This window comes from Poromitra crassiceps (genome assembly GCF_964638095.1).
Source record: "Poromitra crassiceps genome assembly, chromosome: 3".
In the NCBI taxonomy this organism is placed as follows: domain Eukaryota; kingdom Metazoa; phylum Chordata; class Actinopteri; order Beryciformes; family Melamphaidae; genus Poromitra; species Poromitra crassiceps.
Window position 1 is genome coordinate 28,028,082 of NC_139625.1, and position 19,604 is coordinate 28,047,685.

General features: G+C 45.0%; 1 protein-coding gene across 2 annotated transcripts in view; it reads left to right on the top strand.

Moving 5' to 3' along the window:
* Positions 1 to 19,604, top strand: part of LOC310773833 (inositol-tetrakisphosphate 1-kinase-like) — a 58,953-nt gene that overhangs the window by 22,405 nt on the left and 16,944 nt on the right. For both annotated transcript variants that reach the window (XM_083633794.1, XM_083633795.1), the window contains exons 4-5: positions 7,682 to 7,807; positions 14,427 to 14,544. In XM_083633794.1, the coding sequence (XP_083489920.1) occupies positions 7,682 to 7,807; positions 14,427 to 14,544 (244 nt within the window). The remainder of the gene's footprint in view (positions 1 to 7,681; positions 7,808 to 14,426; positions 14,545 to 19,604) is intronic.

Here is a 19,604-nt window from a genome sequence, read left to right on the forward strand (position 1 = left end):
CAAGAAAGCTGAGCTCTACATGATACCAGCAGGCTTGGATAGGCTACTATTAGTAGCCAGAGCCAGGCGACTGAAGCAGTGGGGCTGTCACTACCAGCAATTTGAATGGCGCAAAACAAATAACGTTAACGTTACAGATCCTCACCAACAACGTGTGTGTTGAATTTAACTAGCTGGCAGAAAACTGACTGAATTACTGGCTGATATAACGTTAGATTCGCGTGGGGTTTTGAACCAATGAGAGAGAGACTTGAGGAGAAATGGCTAGAGAAACAGCTGCTGTATATGGAGTAGGGATGGAATCGAGATCGTTAAGGAATTGAATCGATCATGTGGAATCTTTATCGATTATTGTTATTATTTAAAAAAAAAATTTTTTTACTAGGTTTGGGTGGAATTCGTTCCTCCTCGCCCCACTCCATTGCACAGCCGACTAACGTGAGGTGGAGCTTCATATAGTCTCTAGTTTTCTGGCTGGGCACGGGCCTTTGTGCCAACAAAACTGTTTTAAACATGAGGAATTCACACCGGTCGGGGACAGCAGAGTGTTGGAGAGGAGACACATTGAAATAAAGAGGAGAACACGTTGTCTTTGGTATTTTCTGCCATAGGCATTCATTTTGTAAAAAAAAAAATATATATATATACCGTAAATTCCGCACTATAAGCCGCACCGGAGTATAAGCCGCACCTGCAAAATTGCCTGTTTGTTACATATATAAGCCACACCGGACTATAAGCCGCGGGTGTTTTAATGTTTTTTTTTTTTTTTTTGTGTTTTTTTTTTTGTGTTTTAATGTTTAACTCATTGAGTGCCAATGACGACAATCGTCGTCAATTCAAATACTAACGTAGAGTGCCAATGACGACGATTGTCGTCAATTGCGTTTTTTGACGGTGGGACGTGGATCAAAGCCTGATCCATCTCCTGTGAAAGTATGGTGGATGTTGAATGTGTAAAAGCTATTTTACGGACCCATTAGGTGGCGACAGTGCTCTCCAGATTAGAGAAAGGTGAGGAAAAGCAGCAGAAGAAGCCCCGTGATGAAACGGAAACCGATGCTGGAGCCAGAGCCGTATAGATTGCTCTGGCTGGAGCTAACCTTAGCTGCGAACAGCTGTCAATCCGCGCCCACAACTGAGCCCCTCTGTCTCTGCTGCATAGTTTCTCCACACGATTAGCCGCCAGAAAAGCAGCACCCGACGCTGAAGGGCCAAACCATTCTCAGCAGTCCGGTTTGGCTTTTCGGTGTCGCGCTGGGAGCCGGCGCACAAAAACGGAGCGCTCCGAAAATAGACGCTGGGTGCGTGTTAGGCTGTGTGTTAACAACCTATCTTCTCCGGCTGATAACTAAAGAACGGAAAATGGTGTCAATAAACTTTTTTTTGCTGATGATACAATAGAGTCTCCTCGTTCTTTGTGCGTGTTCGGTGTTTACATAGTAATATCACACAATATTCTGTGGGCCTCGAGAAATCACTGAAAACGCTCTGAAACTCTGGCACTGGGAGCGTCCGTTCTCCAAAAGTGGCTGGCACTCAATGAGTTAATTACCATATGTAAGGGTTCATGCACAGAGGGGATTGTCGGGAAAGAGATGGCTGTTTGAGGAAGCTCCCATTTATTAACATTTCAACAAAACAACATAACACAACACCACCTGTGTTTTTTTTTACAGTGCACACAGTGTCCGCGGTGTGGTGAAAAGAGGGCAAGAGAGGAAATTAAAACAGAAGTGGATTTATAGTTAGAAAGAGTGCTAAAAAAGAGAGATTTTTTTTTTTTTTTTTTTTTTTTTTTTAAAAAATCCATAGATAAGCCGCACCGGACTATAAGCCGCAGGGGCCAAAAAAGCCCAAAAAACGGGGAAAAAGCTTATCGATAATCGATAATTGATCGTTAATTTTCCCGATTTTCAAAATGAACATCCCTAATATGGAGCCACTCCAACTTTCACTTTGGAAACAGGCGAGTTAACTTCACAGTTGAAGACTTGTACTCACTTTGGGTTGAAAACAGGAAAGAACGTGAAGTTTCTTCTTTGTCTTAAAAGGTTTTCACAACAAAACAACCGACTTCTCAAGCATGGGGGAAGCCCCGGCGACATTAAACAAGTGCACCCAGTTCAGAGAAGCAGTAGAGTGGAGGAGGGGGAGGGGAGGCTTCTCTGGTTGAAGACTTGTACTCACTTTCGGTTGAAAACAGGAAAGAACGTGAAGTTTCTTCTTTGTCTTAAAAAGTTTTCACAACAACACAACCGACTTCTCACGCGTGGGGGAAGCCCCAGCGACATTAAACCCAGTTCAGATAAGCAGTAAAGTGGAGGAGGAGGAGGGGGAGGGGAGGCTTCTCTGAACTGAACTGGGTGCGCTTGTTTAATGTCGCCCGCGCGTCCCGATAAGTGGACTTGGCCTTTTTTATTATTAAAACTGCACAATTTTAATTCAAACAGATAATTAATCACGATGATCCGATGTAGACGACCCAGAGGTCGATGGGGGTCGGCCCATTCACGATGGTCGATGCCATCGTCCATCATGCCAACCCTAATGTGTATAATGTTTTTGAAGTACAGATATTTCCAAGTGTCCCAGGAGTCTGCAAAGTCAACTGGAGTCTATTCTCATTGGTTTGAGATGTTTACATTTTTGCACCACATGTTGGCATGTCCTAAGTGAGGTTTAAGGCATGCTGCTACAGGAGAGCGGAGTGGGGAGTGCAGGAGAATGAGTCTCAACAGTGTTAAGGTGGGGGGAGAGAGAGATGCAGTAGATGTAATGAGTTCCTTAAGGGGATACAGTTGAAATACAACAGTGCAGGCAGGTGGGTGTGCATGTCTTCACATGTTTGTGTACTGTGTCCATACTGTATGGTGTGCAGTATATAGACTCACTGCAGTGCCTGCTCACTATAGAAAAGCCCAGATTCTGTGCCGGCTTCACTGCTGAGATTCGAGATAAGACATGTCCCACACCTCTAACATCAGAATGTGTGGCTTAACTTGGGTGGAACCTAGAGCACAGTTGCATATTACGTATTCTCTGATGAAACCTGGATAAAGAACACTGGCCTCTTGATTGATATTTAACAGATTTGCCGCTCTGTGCAGTTGACTTTTCAGGGCAGGACCAAAGGTACACTAATTAGTGATGTATCCATCACACCTCTTAAGAATGATTAACCAGGTAACACTGGCTCTGGCTCTGACCAGCCCTAAATCAAACCAGACTCTGTACAGTTCCACACAACTCCCATTGATCCACACCTATGTGACTAAGGTGTGTTTGCTCTGGGTTTGCATACTGTCTGGGCAGCACAAAGGACAGTGGACTCCTGCCTGTTCTGACTCTGGTTTGTTTGCACAGGTGCTGCTCAACTGTCCTTTGTTAGTGGTGATCTCGGGGTCTCCATGTGCTGATTAGCTATATGTGGGTAATGAATCAGTGCTGTATTATGTAACAGCCCCACTGCAAGCAAGACACGTTGTTCTTACAAGTCAGTACATTTACATGCACAGTTAAGTCGAGCTATGGTTATAGCTTGATTACGGCTATTTACTCGGACCACTGTCCTTGTCCAAGTATACATGCGGGTGGTAAATCTTTTTTTTTTTTTGTGGAATCACATTTCCTCCGCTACGATAGGTGGCGATATGCACTCTTTCCCCACAGGCTCGTGCCAATTCTAACAACTGGTCTCTTAATAATGCAGCTATTTCATTAAAAAAGATTATATAATTATACAAACGTTTCCCCTCAAAACGATCACTTCTGGCCCATATAATAGTGTAGCAGTGTGTTTATGTTGAGAGACGTTTCGCCCTGTGTGTATTTTAGTGATAGGACATTGTTTTGCTGTGTTCTGTGTTTATGTGGTCGAGCGAGGTTGAGTTTATGTGGAGCGAGAGAGCGCCAATAAACCATTCAAACGCAGGGATGGTCACATAACGCAAAGCTGCCCCTTGTGAGCTCAATACAGTTGAAACGAATATATTCCATTAAAAAAACATTTTTTCTATACACAGATCTACATCAACAAACTTCACATTTAGCTTTAGCTAATCGCTCCCTGGCAGCTAACGTAACAGTTTTACACGCTGTTCGACTTCCGGGTCAAAGAGCGTTAGCGCATGCGCTCATTGCGCTGATCGCCTCGTCCAGGTCCAGTCCGACTGACCGCAGGAGTAAATCGACTTCCAATCGCATTATCTGGGTGTGTTAGTCGGACTTTTATAACTTCGATTTCAGTCGAGCTAACATGTTTACATGCATTTCAAAAGTCCGGTTTTAGGCGGACTAACACAATAATTCGATTTTTTAAGTGCATGTAAACGTACTGTCTTCTCATTACATTACATTACATTACAGTCTTCTTACAACACACACTGAAGTCTTGCCAAAGCTTCGCATAATGTGCTATGACAAGCCAGTATTACATATACGGTAATATAATATATTTATATATATATACCGTAAATTCCGGACTATAAGCCGCGGCTTTTTTCCCGTTTTTTGGCCCCTGCGGCTTATATAACGGTGCGTCTTATCTATGGATTTTTTCAGAAAAAGAAAAAAAAATACAAATAAAATCTCTCTTTTTTAGCACTCTTTCTAACTATAAATCCACTTCTGTTTTAATTTCCTCTCTTGCCCTCTTTTCACCACACCGCGGACACTGTGTGCACTGTAAAAATAAACAACGGTGGTGTTGTGTTATGTTGTTTTGTTGAAATGTTACGGTAATACGGTAAATGGGAGCTTCCTCAAACAGCCATCTCTTTCCCGACAATCCCCTCTGTGCGTGACCACTTACATATGGTAATTACGGTAAGCAAACGGCCACTCGGCCATCAACTCCCTCCCCCGACTACCAGGAGAAAATCACAAACTTCGGCGAATTCACACAAAGGAAGATCAAGGAATATTCCATCGAACCGGAGCAGATCATAAATATGGATGAAGTGCCTTTGACGTTCGACCTGCCACTCACTCGGACTGTTAACAAGAAGCGCCCTGGAGGATTCTTTCACCAAAAAAAAGCTTTGCTCGTTCTCGACAGCATGAGAACGAGCAGTAGAAGCAACACTCTCACTTACCATGGGGAAGGTACGCAGAAATTCACACGACGCAGCTTTCAAGTTGAAAGCAGTCAATCTCGCATTAAAAGAGGGAAACACAGCAGCCGCGCGTAACCTGGGCATCGATGAGTCAATGGTGAGGCGTTGGACGGTGCAGCAGGAGGAACTGTCTCAGCACGGAATATTATAGGAGTGTGAAAACATCCACAATCACCAACGGGTTCCAAAACGCTGGACTGCTGCGGGATGAAGAGGATGACGCCGCCACAGCTGGCGCTGAGGGCCGTCAGAGGCTTCAGAGGCTGTTCGATGCCGACAGTGATGAAGAGGAGTTCGTTGGTTTTGAGTGACAATGAAGGAGAGAGGAGAGTGGTTGACGAAGCCACCCTGAACCTGTTCGTTTCCGACACTGAAGATGAGGACTTTGGTGGTTTCAGTACGCAGGAAGAAGAGGAAGACGAGGATTAGTGACTTGACTTCTCTGGTTACAGGTTTGCTGCACATATAGCCTATTGGGGATTAGTGACCTGACTTTTGTTTTGTTTTGTTGAAATGTTAATAAATGGGAGCTTCCCCAAACAGCCATCGCTTTCCCGACATTCCTCTCTGTGCACGAACCCTTTCATATGGTAATTAAACATCAAAACACCCGCGGCTTATAGACCGGTGCGGCTTATAGAAGAAAAAAATAGTCAATTTTGGTCCCGCGGCTTATAGACCGGTGCGTCTTATAGTCCGGAATTTACGGTATATTATATAGAATATATATATATATATATATTTACATTCATAGCATGTCTCTTAGAGCAGACTGCGCTAAACTGAACTGAGTCCCAGTTCATTATTAGAGGAGCACAAGAAGTCTTCTTGTATTGCTCTTGATTTTATGATGTAATAATGATATGAATTAAGACTGCCCCAGCTGCTACTGTATATTGCTGATATTAGGCAGCACAGCAGTCAGAGATTCCTGCTGATTTCTGTTCTTGAAAGTAGCTCTTCACGTCTACCTGTGGGCCTTTTCTGCAATGATGAAATGCATTGTCTCTGCTGGAGACGAGTCCGCTAAAGGGAACATGCTAAAAGGTTACACTATCGGTCTCTTTTCCTTTCTTTTCTCTTTCTGTATCTGTCACTCTTTCACTTTCTCTCTTGTCTCCCGCTCTGTATCTTTGTGTATCTCACCTCCCTCCTCATATAGAGAGGCAAAGTGACCGCCTACTTCCTGCTTCAGCACTGTACTGTACCAGAGATTTTCATTCGCCATTTATTTTCCCATAGACATTTCGTAAAATGCTCATAAAAATGGTTTTACTTGTTCAAACCAAACGATTCAGATAGATTTAGAAACAGGAGAGACCACATAACATTTCACTCAGACCAAAACGTAAAAATAAAATCGGATTTAAATAAATCATTTTTTCGCTGTAGTTTTTCAAAGTTTTGGTCCAAGTGAAATGTTCTATGGTCTCTCTCAATTCTAAATATAGCTGAACCATTTGGTTTGACCAAGTAAAATAATTTTTATAAGCATTTTACGAAATGTCTATGGGAAAATAAATGGCGGATAAAAATCTCTGGTACTGGAAGTAGGCGGTCACTTTGCCTCTCTATACAGTAGGACCTTTGTGATTTACCAACAAAAGAAGAAATAAATGCATAGTCACACACTCCTTTATACTCTTGGATTTCAAACTTTAAAAGTTGTCTCACACACGGACCCAACCCTGACCTCTCTTCCCTCTCTCACATCACAGTGGGATACATTCAGCCAGAGCCACAATAGAGGCCCCTTGTGATTTCAACATTGCATGTAAGCCAGCAGAAGAGTGGCCATTGTGCCCCAAAAGCCTGGCAATCTCTCCTATCTTCTCTAACGTTGTTAGGGGTGGGTGTGTGTGTGCGTGCGTGTGTGTGTGTATGTGTGTGCACGTGCTGACTCACATCAGTTACAGTATAAGCTTATCAGCGCCGCTGCTGGCCATTTGGGTGCCCTAAGTGTAATCACCTGTGAGAGCTCTACCCGCTGCGCAATCTTTGGTCGCTGCACAATCTTTGGTTTTGGAATCTGTGGCAGACTTAGAGGTCTGTCTGCTCTCCGCTCCTGTTCTTTGAGATCTTAGGCTGCTCGCAGGCTCAGTCTAGCTGCATTGCATGTAGTTAACGAGGAGATCCACAACTCTCTTTTAAGGCGGCACGGTGGCCAGTTCAAAACAGGGAATGACGTAGCGACGGCCCTGAAGCTTATAGAGAGCTGAATTTGACTACTTGTGAACTACTGGGCCACTGCAGCCAATCCTATGATTTCCCTCCACCAGAGCCACAGGTAGTCATTTACAGAAATACTGTGACATTGTTGTTGTCGGTATTTTATAAAAGCAATAAGTTGCAACAGTGATTTTTAGAACAGTGAAGAGGGTTTTTAGCCACTGTTTCATAACAACCTGTCTTAGCTGTTGGAAAACCCCTGTAAATAATATGGCTTCTCATCGTTTTTTTTGCTGAAGTAGATCAATTTTTAATGCAGTAAATGAATACCTGGGTTTCCAATCTGCCCTTTTTGTGGCATAGCCCTTGACCCCTGGCTGTTGTTCCCTCCTTAGCTGGACCTCAGCCAACCCCTGGAGGAGCAAGGTCCCCTGGACGTCATCATCCACAAGCTGACTGACCTAATCCTGGAGGCTGACCAGAATGATTCGCAGGCTGTGTTGCTGGTGCAGAGAGTACAGGTAGGCATCTTCATCTTCTCTGTCCCCCGAGGAATCACCTGAATATTCATAGCTCCTACACACGTCTGCAAAGTCTGTAATCATTTCCAAGTTGCAGACAATTGGAAATGCATGGAAGAATGTTGTTCAATCCCAATGCACATCTGACTGCACAATCAATGTCATTTTTGATCCACTCCACAGTCATTTGACATATTGTGACACTTGTTGATAGTGAAGAATAATGTTACACTATAGTAAAGTTATATGGCCACTATCTGCATGCGTAATATTGAACACACTCAAAAATCCTGAAGAAATGCCTGAAGAAAGTCAGAGAGATTTTGAAATGGAAAAGGTGTAGGAGCTGTGGATAGTGTGTTCTCTGGCATAGCAATACCGCCCGCAGGCAAAGAACATCTATGGACGACAGCCATTATGCGCACAATTGTTAAAGTGCCCATTTACGTTCAGGGGAAGCTGAGAGAGACAGAGACAGAGCCAGAGAGACAGAGACAGAGCCAAGACTTAACTAGCAGAACATAATTGGGATATTTTGAATTCACACTAGCACAAGGTGGATAATTATCATCCAGAACCTGTTCAACAGAATGCTGTCACTAAAAGGTGTTTGAGAGTTCTGCTTGTTCTTATTGGAAGGGGAAAACAGTCTCACGGCGACAGTAAGTGTTGTTCAGCTGGTGTCTGTTACATCACAGCAGGTCACAGCTCCAAATGGGGCAGTCTCTTCACACTTCTGTGTGTGTGTGTGTGTGTGTGTGTGTGTGTGTGTGTGTGTGTGTGTGTGTGTGCCTGCGTGCGTGCGTGTGCGTGCGTGCGTGACTGCGTGCACATTCTTCACTAATCTGGCAGTGCTGAAGATGGTGATTTTATTCCACCGGCCGACTCTTTCTCTCACGCTTCCTCTCTCTTTCTGGATGACTCAGAGGCGCTGTGATGGTGATCAGCATCACGTAGTTCTGTCAACATGCTACTGACTGCTCACTTAGGAAGCATACAAAGGATGGCAACGCAGAGCAATTAGGCCTACTTAAAGGAACACCAACACGCCAACATTTTTGGAAGATTGGCCTATTTGCCATATTCCCCCATAGCAAGACGAGAAGAGAGATGCCTTTCTCTTCACTGTGCGTGCATTAGAAAGTAGCCTCATGCCCATCCTGCTAACTACAATGCTAGTGAACGGTACCGCAGCCTACCCCCGTTCAGTCGCCAAAAAGACACATTCCAGCAGCGCCAAAACACTGACACATGTTGTGACTCGTGGACTCGCCACGCAATGAAGTAATAATCCAAAGTTACGGGAAACGGTCATTTTCAAAGAAAATCCATAGCCAGAACTAACGTGGTGGAACTAAAGTTACTTCCGCGTTGACTGAGGCGCATGCACTGTGTGCAGTTGTGATTGAAACTTTTTTTTTTTTTTGGACAGTCATCGGTACTTCCGGGTATGTATTTACTTTGTTTCCCATAACTGTGGATTATTATTTCATGGCGTGGTGACTGAGTACACGAGTCACATGTACATGTGAGTGCTTCTGGTGCTGTTGGAATGTGCATTTTTGGTGACTGAACGGGGTTAGGCTGCTGTACTGTTGACTACCATTGTAGTTAGCAGGAGCGGTGCAGGGCTACTTTCTCATGCACGCACAGGGAAGAGAAAGGCACCTACGTATCTTCTTGTCTTACTTTCAGGAATATGGCAAATAGGCCAATCTCCTTTAAACATCAATCATCATAGCGACATTCACTGATGTCTGACTTCAAGGCATTTTTGAAACAAATAGCTGACACTTTGTTTTGTGTAAAGCGCTAGTGTTATATAGAAAGTTCTCAACGTCCATTTAGTAACAACAAGCATATCCAGTACAATTTCACCTGTGGAATGAAAGGAGTTGAATTCTTCCTGAATCAGAAATGTAGATGTTTTTGGTGAGTGGCACTCGGTACAACAACACCAAACCATAATGTGTTTCCACTTTCCACTCATGTCTCTCCAGTGTGTTACAGCATCATAGATTTGCAATAGAGAACCATCCATCTGTTGCAAGGGCCCGCCCCTTATCTGGCACTCATTGGTGGGAAGAGGCTACTTGCCAGCAGCCATTGGTTTAATTTAGTGTCCCTCCACAGGCAGCATCATGACTCAGTCTCCCCAGCTGGCTGACGCCACATAGCAACAAAACAGGGGCCAGTCTGTTCCCAGCAGCAGGCAGGTTTCCTCCCAGGCACATTAGAGGTGAACCTTGACCCTTCCACCTGATGCCTCATCTGACACATGGACGCGCACACGCGCGCACACACACACACACACACACACACACACACACACACACACACACACACACACACACACACACAGACACAGACGTTAACCACAATACAAGAAAGAGCCACCATGCTTTAATTAGGGAAACAGTGGCTACTTGGCTCCTGGGCAGCACAGATGTTGTAGTCTCTCCAGTGAATCCTGGGTCTCCTCCCAGTTGACTCTGCACCTCCAATGGGTGGTGCATCAACACCAGTTGACTCTGCCAGTACACCTCCAATGGGTGGTGCATCAACACCAGTTGGCTGTGTGCCCAGTACACTTCCAATGGGTGGTGCATCAACACCAGTTGACTCTGCCAGTACACCTCCAAAGGGTGGTGCATCAACACCAGTTGGCTGTGTGCCCAGTACACCTCCAATGGGTGGTGCATCAACACCAGTTGGCTGTGTGTCCAGTACACCTCCAAAGGGTGGTGCATCAACACCAGTTGGCTGTGTGCCCAGTACACCTCCAATGGGTGGTGCATCAACATCAGTTGGCTGTGTGTCCAGTACACCTCCAAAGGGTGGTGCATCAACACCAGTTGGCTGTGTGTCCAGTACACCTCCAAAGGGTGGTGCATCAACATCAGTTGGCTGCGTGCCCAGTACACCTCCAAAGGGTGGTGCATCAACACCAGTTGGCTGTGTGCCCAGTACACCTCCAAAGGTTGATGCATCAACACCAGTTGACTCTGCCAGTACACCTCCAAAGGGTGGTGCATCAACACCAGTTGTCTGTGTGCCCAGTACACCTCCAAAGGGTGGTGCATCAATACCAGTTGGCTGTGCCCAGGCCAGTACACCTCCAAAGGGTGGTGCATCAACACCAGTTGTCTGTGTGCCCAGTACACCTCCAAAGGGTGGTGCATCAACACCAGTTGGCTGTGTGCCCAGTACACCTCCAAAGGGTGGTGCATGATCAGCAGTTGGCTGTGTGCCCAGTACACCTCCAAAGGGTGGTGCATCAACACCAGTTGACTCTGCCAGTACACCTCCAAAGGGTGGTGCATCAACACCAGTTGGCTGTGCCCAGGCCAGTACACCTCCAACGGGTGGTGCATCAACACCAGTTGGCTGTGTGCCCAGTACACCTCCAAAGGGTGGTGCATCAACACCAGGTGGCTGAGCGACTTCAGCTGGCTCCTCTCTGTGCAGCTTACTGGACTCCGGGGTCTTCATAAATAACCTCCTTGCCTTAGTTAGTGGTAACTGGAATAAACCTTGCTCTTTAAAATAGTCCTTTATTCAAAACAAAATGTCAGGCTGGGACGTGCTCTGGTGATTCAGTGGCCTGAGGGGAGCCATGTGCTCCGCAGACCTAGGTCAAATAGAATTTACAAATACTTTCCATGATTTGTTTTATGGCAGCATGACTATAATGAATGAAATGATAATCACATTTGTCTTGCTAAATTAGATACAGTGGTTATTATTATATTAGTAATCACCAGTCAGCATGATTTGAAGAAGAATTTTTTTTACTGCACTTTTACCCCCCAACATCATGGCTATTTTCAGCTACAGCAGACATTGCAAATTAAATTAAAATGTCAGTATTGCCAAGATACCGTCGATACCGGTGCCAACATTCTATGATTATTAATTGTGGAAGGTAATTGCAATATACAATAAGCACTTTTTTGCCTACCTTGGTGCCAGATGGGTGGCGGTTGCCACATAAGAGAATACAAACAAAAAGTTTAGACAGTCACAGGGAACTATTTGAAAGTCAGTCTAGTATACTTCTCTGTCATTAACAACTTAACTGAAACATCCTGATGTGATAAATTCCACTATCCGGTGTTCTGAGCAGGCTAAGACAAGTGCTAAGAATTATTTTGCACGTACAGGTTTGATGCCTGTGGCATCCATCACACACTCTGATGTGGCTCCCAACCAGTGCCACATGTTTGATCATCTCTCTAGGCTTTACCATCTCTCTAGGCATATTTCATGTTTTACCATCTCTCTAGGCTTTACCATCTCTCTAGGCTTTACCATCTCTCTAGGCATATTTCATGTTTTACCATCTCTCTCTAGGCATATTTCATGTTTTACCATCTCTCTCTAGGCATATTTCATGTTTTACCATCTCTCTAGGCTTTACCATCTCTCTAGGCATATTTCATGTTTTACCATCTCTCTAGGCTTTACCATCTCTCTAGGCATATTTCATGTTTTGCCATCTATCTAGGCTTTACCATCTCTCTAGGCATATTTCATGTTTTACCATCTCTCTAGGCATATTTCATGTTTTACCATCTCTCTAGGCTTTACCATCTCTCTAGGCTTTACCATCTCTCTAGGCATATTTCATGTTTTACCATCTCTCTAGGCTTTACCATCTCTCTAGGCATATTTCATGTTTTACCATCTCTCTAGGCATATTTCATCTTTTACCATCTCTCTAGGCTTTACCATCTCTCTAGGCATATTTCATGTTTTACCATCTCTCTAGGCACATTTCATCTTTTACCATCTCTCTAGGCTTTACCATCTCTCTAGGCATATTTCATGTTTTACCATCTCTCTAGGCATATTTTATGTTTTACCATCTCTCTAGGCTTTACCATCTCTCTAGGCATATTTCATGTTTTACCATCTCTCTAGGCCAGTGGTTCTCAAATGGGGGTCCGCGGACCCCCAGGGGTCCGTGGCACTTTGCCAGGGGGTCCGCGAAAAGTTTTCAAGTAAAAAAATAAATATATATATATTTTTTTTTTCTTTTTTTTTCTTTTTTTTAATAAAATGCTACATGTTACTTATTCCTTCTCAAACTACTTCCTACATAGTGCTAGTCTATCAAAATATCTTGGCTGTCATTGATTGTGTTGCATAGTGGTTTTCTGTACTGTTGACAAATTGTGATTTTGTTAGTCGCTTTGGATAAAACAAAAGTGTCTGCTAAATGACGTAATGTAAATGTAATGTAATAAAATAATTTTTTTTTTTTTTTTTTTTGCAAAATCTTCATAGTTCAACGAAAATAGTTTATGCTTTAAATCTAAAATGGTTCATGGATTACATTCTAATAACAAACCTATCAAATTAAAAGTCAAGCACGTTACCGTGGAAACAATTGAGCTTAGCCCAAAATCACAAATCAGAATGAGGGGGTCCCCGGTATATTTTCTATCTTGTAAGGGGTCCTTGGCTGAAAAACATTTGAGAACCTCTGCTCTAGGCTTTACCATCTCTCTAGGCATATTTCATGTTTTACCATCTCTCTAGGCTTTACCATCTCTCTAGGCATATTTCATGTTTTACCATCTCTCTAGGCATATTTCATGTTTTACCATCTCTCTAGGCTTTACCCCAAGAGATGGGGAGAGAAGAGAAGTGGAGAGGAGGTTTGTGTAGTGTACACCAGAGAAGAGATGGAGAGAGGAGAGAAGGGAAGTGGAGAGGAGGTTTGTGTAGTGTACACCAGAGAAGAGATGGAGAGAGGAGAGAAGTGGAGAGGAGGTTTGTGTAGTGTACACCAGAGAAGAGATGGAGAGAGAAGAGAAGTGGAGAGGAGGTTTGTGTAGTGTACACCAGAGAAGAGATGGAGAGAGAAGGGAAGTGGAGAGGAGGTTTGTGTAGTTTACACCAGAGAAGAGATGGAGAGAGAAGAGAAGTGGAGAGGAGGTTTGTGTAGTGTACACCAGAGAAGAGATGGGGAGTGGAGAGGAGGTTTGTGTAGTGTACACCAGAGAAGAGATGGGGAGTGGAGAGGAGGTTTGTGTAGTGTACACCAGAGAAGAGATGGGGAGTGGAGAGGAGGTTTGTGTAGTGTACACCAGAGAAGAGATGGAGAGAGGAGAGAAGGGAAGTGGAGAGGAAGTTTGTGTAGTGTACACCAGAGAAGAGATGGGGAGTGGAGAGGAGGTTTGTGTAGTGTACACCAGAGAAGAGATGGGGAGTGGAGAGGAGGTTTGTGTAGTGTACAGCAGAGAAGAGATGGAGAGAGAAGAGAAGAAGTGGAGAGGAAGTTTGTGTAGTGTACACCAGAGAAGAGATGGGGAGTGGAGAGGAGAAGGGAAGTGGAGAGGAAGTTTGTGTAGTGTACACCAGAGAAGAGATGGGGAGTGCGGTTATGTAAAATGGCAAACCTCATGCTGACTTAACAGCCGGCCACGCAGAGATAAAGTGATGTAACCTCCATAGGCCCGCTGGCATACATCTCTCTCTCACGCCCACACATGCAGACACACACACACACACACACACACACACACACACACACACACACGTGTGCACATACACATCTTCGTTTAACATTCCACCTAAAGGATAACCTTTTGGTTGTGTGTGTGTTTTTCAGGACTACATTGATGCCCACCCTGAGACCATTGTCCTGGACCCCCTTCCAGCCATCCGAACCCTGCTGGACCGCTGCAAGTCCTACCAGCTCGTCCACAGGATAGAAAGCTGCATGCAAGGTAAGGCTTTCCAGGCAGACCTGTACTCACAATGTCAGTGGCTCAAATCACATACACTATTTGTTTCTCTCTAAAAAACACAAGGGGCCCTATCTTGTGCCTGTGTGCTCGGCGCAAAGCTTCAAATGGGCGTGTTTAAGTCAAGAATTATTCACATGTGTGACCATGCCCCCGCTGGGCGTTATATCAATCAAGCCAATCAGATTCCATTCCCTTTAATAAAGTTTGCACGATGCATGCTGTAATTCTGGAGAGATGAGATGAGAGCTGACAGATGAATGTAGGCTACTCAAAGGGGGAAATTATTGTAGACTAATATTTTAGTAGGCTATTAATTATAACATTGGTGATTAACACATTCACTGCCAGCCGTTTTTTTTTTACTGTAGGTAGGTTCTGCCAGAGGGTTTTTTTGAGGATTCTGGCTCATCTTTCAAGACCCGAGGATTCTTTTCTGCTAAGATTTTGTGAACACACAATATCTCAAAAGAACTAATAGAATGTGTGCTTTCTCTGTCTAAAAGAGTTAGTTTGTAGAGTTAGTTTCAGCGTCAGAAAAATTATTCTGAGATAAACGGCTTTTTGTGAAATTCGATAGAACAGTCACTTTAACCATTCATTTTTGGCATCAGTAAGACGTCAGACATCTAAACAATAGTTTTGAACAGTAATTTCCTCCATAACAGCAGGAAACACCCCTCTACTTCAAACTCCTCCCTCCGTGTGTGTTCTTCTTGGCTGCAGCGGGCATGTCACAAGCTCGTTGCTGCTGCTGCTGTAACCTCGCGTCACCAGGCTCACTGCTTCTGCTGCTGCTGCCTGTCTGCTGGCGGCCGCTGTGCAAGTCTGGATCGGCTCGCTCGTTTCTTGTGGTTTGTGTTGAGAGCTTTGATGAAGCTTTTGCGATTCTGGTCTTATTTATGCTGCGTGTTTCAAAGTGTGTTCCACCCGTAATCTATTATGCAAATTTGCAATCCCGCACCGCCAGCAATCAGCGCGAAAACGAAAGCGTTTTCGCCAATGCATTTTCACGAGAATGGCTTCCTCACACTGCTTTTTGCTTGCCTTCCTCTAGTCTGGGAGAGCACTGTCGCCACTTAGTGGGTCGGTGGAATGGGTTGTACATGTTCGGTGGCTCTAATATTGATATAAGAGATGTAAAAGGGTTAGATGCACATCCCACGGTCAAAAAAAAAAAATTCATTTTTTTGACGTAAAAACACGTCATTGGCAGTCAACCGTTGGATTTAGTTTGACGTAAAAACACGTCATTGGCAGTGAACGTGTTAATTAATCTGGGCGATGCAGTATGGCGTGTGGGGGTGTGTGCATCCCTAGTGCGTAATGATGTATCCAATGATTTGCCCTGCGCTGTGCAGCGCGTTAATCTCTCGCTCTCTGGCAGGAAAAAATTGATACTGACAATTCTCTAATGAATTGCTGGACAAAACAAGTCGGGTTTAATGGAAATAAACCACTAGAAACAAATAAAAAAAGCTGATAATGAAAATTTGTGCTGAGGGAACAAAATCCCATTTGAAAGACATCAAAGGCATCACTCCACCGCTGCATGTAATCACACAGCAGCGGAGATCAGGAGAGAGAAAGCCCGAAAAACATTTATGGCAGTAACACACACACACACACACACACACACACACACACACACACACACACACACACACACACACACACACAATAAAGATGCAAGGTTATTCTCTTCTACTTCCCTCCTCCACTCCTCACCGCGTCATCTTCTCCACTGCTCCACCCAGGCATAGAACTGGGTAGAGATAGAGTATTATGATGTATTTTCCCCCCAATATTTTATTTTCAATCTTTTTGAACAATTATAATACACGAACAAGACAAACAAACAGACTCAGACACAGGAAAGAAAAATAAATACATACATCATCAACGTTCAACATTACAACATGTTGCTACCAGCCGCATAAGGTGCTTGTGTCTGTAATAGATATTGTGCATGGGTGGGGTCCCACGCAAGGGGTCCACGAGAAACCAGACAGGAGAGCCTCAGACACTTCATTTTTAACCTCATCAAAATAGGCCAAAAAAGGGTCCCAAATAGATCGAGAACCTTTTAAGCGAGTTGGCTCTCAGGGACTTGAGTCTCTCCATCTGTATAACAGAGATCATGTCCATCAGTCACACCTGAGAAGAGGGGGAAAAGGACTTCCATTCCTTTGGAATGAGGTTTTTGGCGACAGTTGTATTATGGTGTATTGTTTGTTTGTTTATTTATTTATTTTGCCTATTATTATTTTTGCTATTCCATTCTAAACTATTATATTCTCCCCTCCTCCTGGTTAAAGGAATTGAGTAGTTTGTGGGTTTGGTTGGGTTTGGTTGGGTTAGATATTTTTGGACCGAAGAGTGGATTTGCATGTGTCCTCTGCGTACCCGCAAGATACTGGTGCGCTCATGGCAGCAGGGCCTATTTTAGTGCTAAGAGCTGCTTTTCAGAGCTCTTAGCACAAAGAATTGCGCGTATGCTATGCTGACAATAGCAGATTGCAGAAGGCAAGCATTTTGCGGGGACACACCTGGTTTGGTTTGGGGCACGTCCACACCTGGTTTGGTTTGGGGCACGCCCACACCTGGTTTGGTTTGGGGCATGCCCACACCTGGTTTGGCTTGGGGCATGCCCACACCTGCAACTGGATGGTATCGTGCCGGGAACGCAAATGGACACTTGCGCGAGGCGGATGATGGCATAAGAGGCAGGGAAGATGGCATAAGACACGCAAACCAGGCTGCAAGCGCAAAAAGCGGATTGCACTTGTACCAAGATGGGGCCCAAGATGCCTAAAATGAGACAAGGGACTTTGAGCCCCCTGCTGTGCTGCTGGAAAATGTGCGTTTATTTTGGTACGTTATAAAAGCGAGACAGAGAAGAGTTGGAAAACGTGCGTTTCTTTTGGTACGTTATAAAAGTGAGACAGAGAGCAGAGTTGCGGTAACTGCAGGGTCTCTGTCTTTCCTCTGCAGTTCCAGAGGAGACAGATACGTAACGTATGACAGTGCTGGACGTCGCCTCTCGCCTCTCACTTGAATGATGTCGCTTGATGCTTCCGAGCCGATGTTTTATTGTCAGTCTGGCGGAGCGCTGGGCTAATATCATAATTCTATTTCTCCCCTCCACGTGACAGTAGCACCTTTCCACTCTCCCCTGCCTGAACCCGGTGTGAACCTGGCCCAGGGCTCTGTGTACAGTAGGCTTCCCACTGATGGATCGGAGTCTCATATAGTCCAGAGGGGAAGTCCAGCAGCACCTTGCCCTGTCACTGAGCCCATAAACTCAGCAGGGGCCAATGTCTTTTGGCTCAGAGCAGAGCAGTGGAATGATGACAGGACGTTAGCGACAGGAGAGCATACCTCCACCACCACCCCCCCCCCCCCACACACACACACACACACACACACACACACACACACAGATCACACCTGTGACTCATCCGCTCTTCATTTACCCCCATACATGGCAGGGAACGTAAACCCTGGAAGTGTTAGTTCACTGTGTGGCTGTTAGGCACCGCAGTCTAAACCCTGGAAGCGTTACTTCACTGTGTGTCTGTGAGGCACCACAGTCTAAACCCTGGAAGCGTTACTTCACTGTGTGTCTGTTAGGCACCACAGTCTAAACCCTGGAAGCGTTACTTCACTGTGTGTCTGTTAGGCACCACAGTCTAAACCCTGGAAGTGTTAGTTCACTGTGTGGCTGTTAGGCACCGCAGTCTAAACCCTGTAAGTGTTACTTCACTGTGTGTCTGTGAGGCACCACAGTCTAAACCCTGGAAGTGTTAGTTCACTGTGTGGCTGTTAGGCACCGCAGTCTAAACCCTGGAAGCGTTACTTCACTGTGTGTCTGTGAGGCACCACAGTCTAAACCCTGGAAGCGTTACTTCACTGTGTGGCTGTTAGGCACCGCAGTCTAAACCCTGTAAGTGTTACTTCACTGTGTGTCTGTGAGGCACCACAGTCTAAACCCTGGAAGCGTTACTTCACTGTGTGTCTGTGAGGCACCACAGTCTAAACCCTGGAAGCGTTACTTCACTGTGTGTCTGTGAGGCACCACAGTCTAAACCCTGGAAGCGTTACTTCACTGTGTGTCTGTGAAGGCACCGCAGTCTAAACCCTGTAAGTGTTACTTCACTGTGTGTCTGTGAGGCACCACAGTCTAAACCCTGGAAGCGTTACTTCACTGTGTGTCTGTGAGGCACCACAGTCTAAACCCTGGAAGCGTTACTTCACTGTGTGTCTATGAGGCACCACAGTCTAAACCCTGGAAGCGTTACTTCACTGTGTGTCTGTGAGGCACCACAGTCTAAACCCTGGAAGCGTTACTTCACTGTGTGTCTGTGAGGCACCACAGTCTAAACCCTGGAAGCGTTACTTCACTGTGTGTCTATGAGGCACCACAGTCTAAACCCTGGAAGCGTTACTTCACTGTGTGTCTGTGAGGCACCACAGTCTAAACCCTGTAAGTGTTACTTCACTGTGTGTCTGTGAGGCACCGCAGTCTAAACCCTGGAAGCGTTACTTCACTGTGTGTCTGTGAGGCACCACAGTCTAAACCCTGGAAGTGTTACTTCACTGTGTGTCTGTGAGGCACCACAGTCTAAACCCTGGAAGTGTTACTTCTATGTGTGTCTGTGAGGCACCACAGTCTAAACCCTGGAAGTGTTACTTCTATGTGTGGCTGTGAGGCACCGCAGTCTAAACCCTGGAAGTGTTAGTTCACTTTGTGTCTGTGAGGCACCGCAGTCTAAACCCTGGAAGTGTTACTGCTATGTGTGTCTGTGAGGCATCACAGTCTAAACCCTGGACGTGTTAGTTCACTGTGTGTCTGTGAGGCACCGCAGTCTAAACCCTGGAAGTGTTACTTCTATGTGTGTCTGTGAGGCACCACAGTCTAAACCCTGGAAGTGTTACTTCACTGTGTGGCTGTGAGGCACCGCACTCTTGTGTCAGACGAATGGATCAGAGGCGCTTCAGAATGTCGGCAGTGTCAGTGGTTTCTTAAAATAGAATCACAA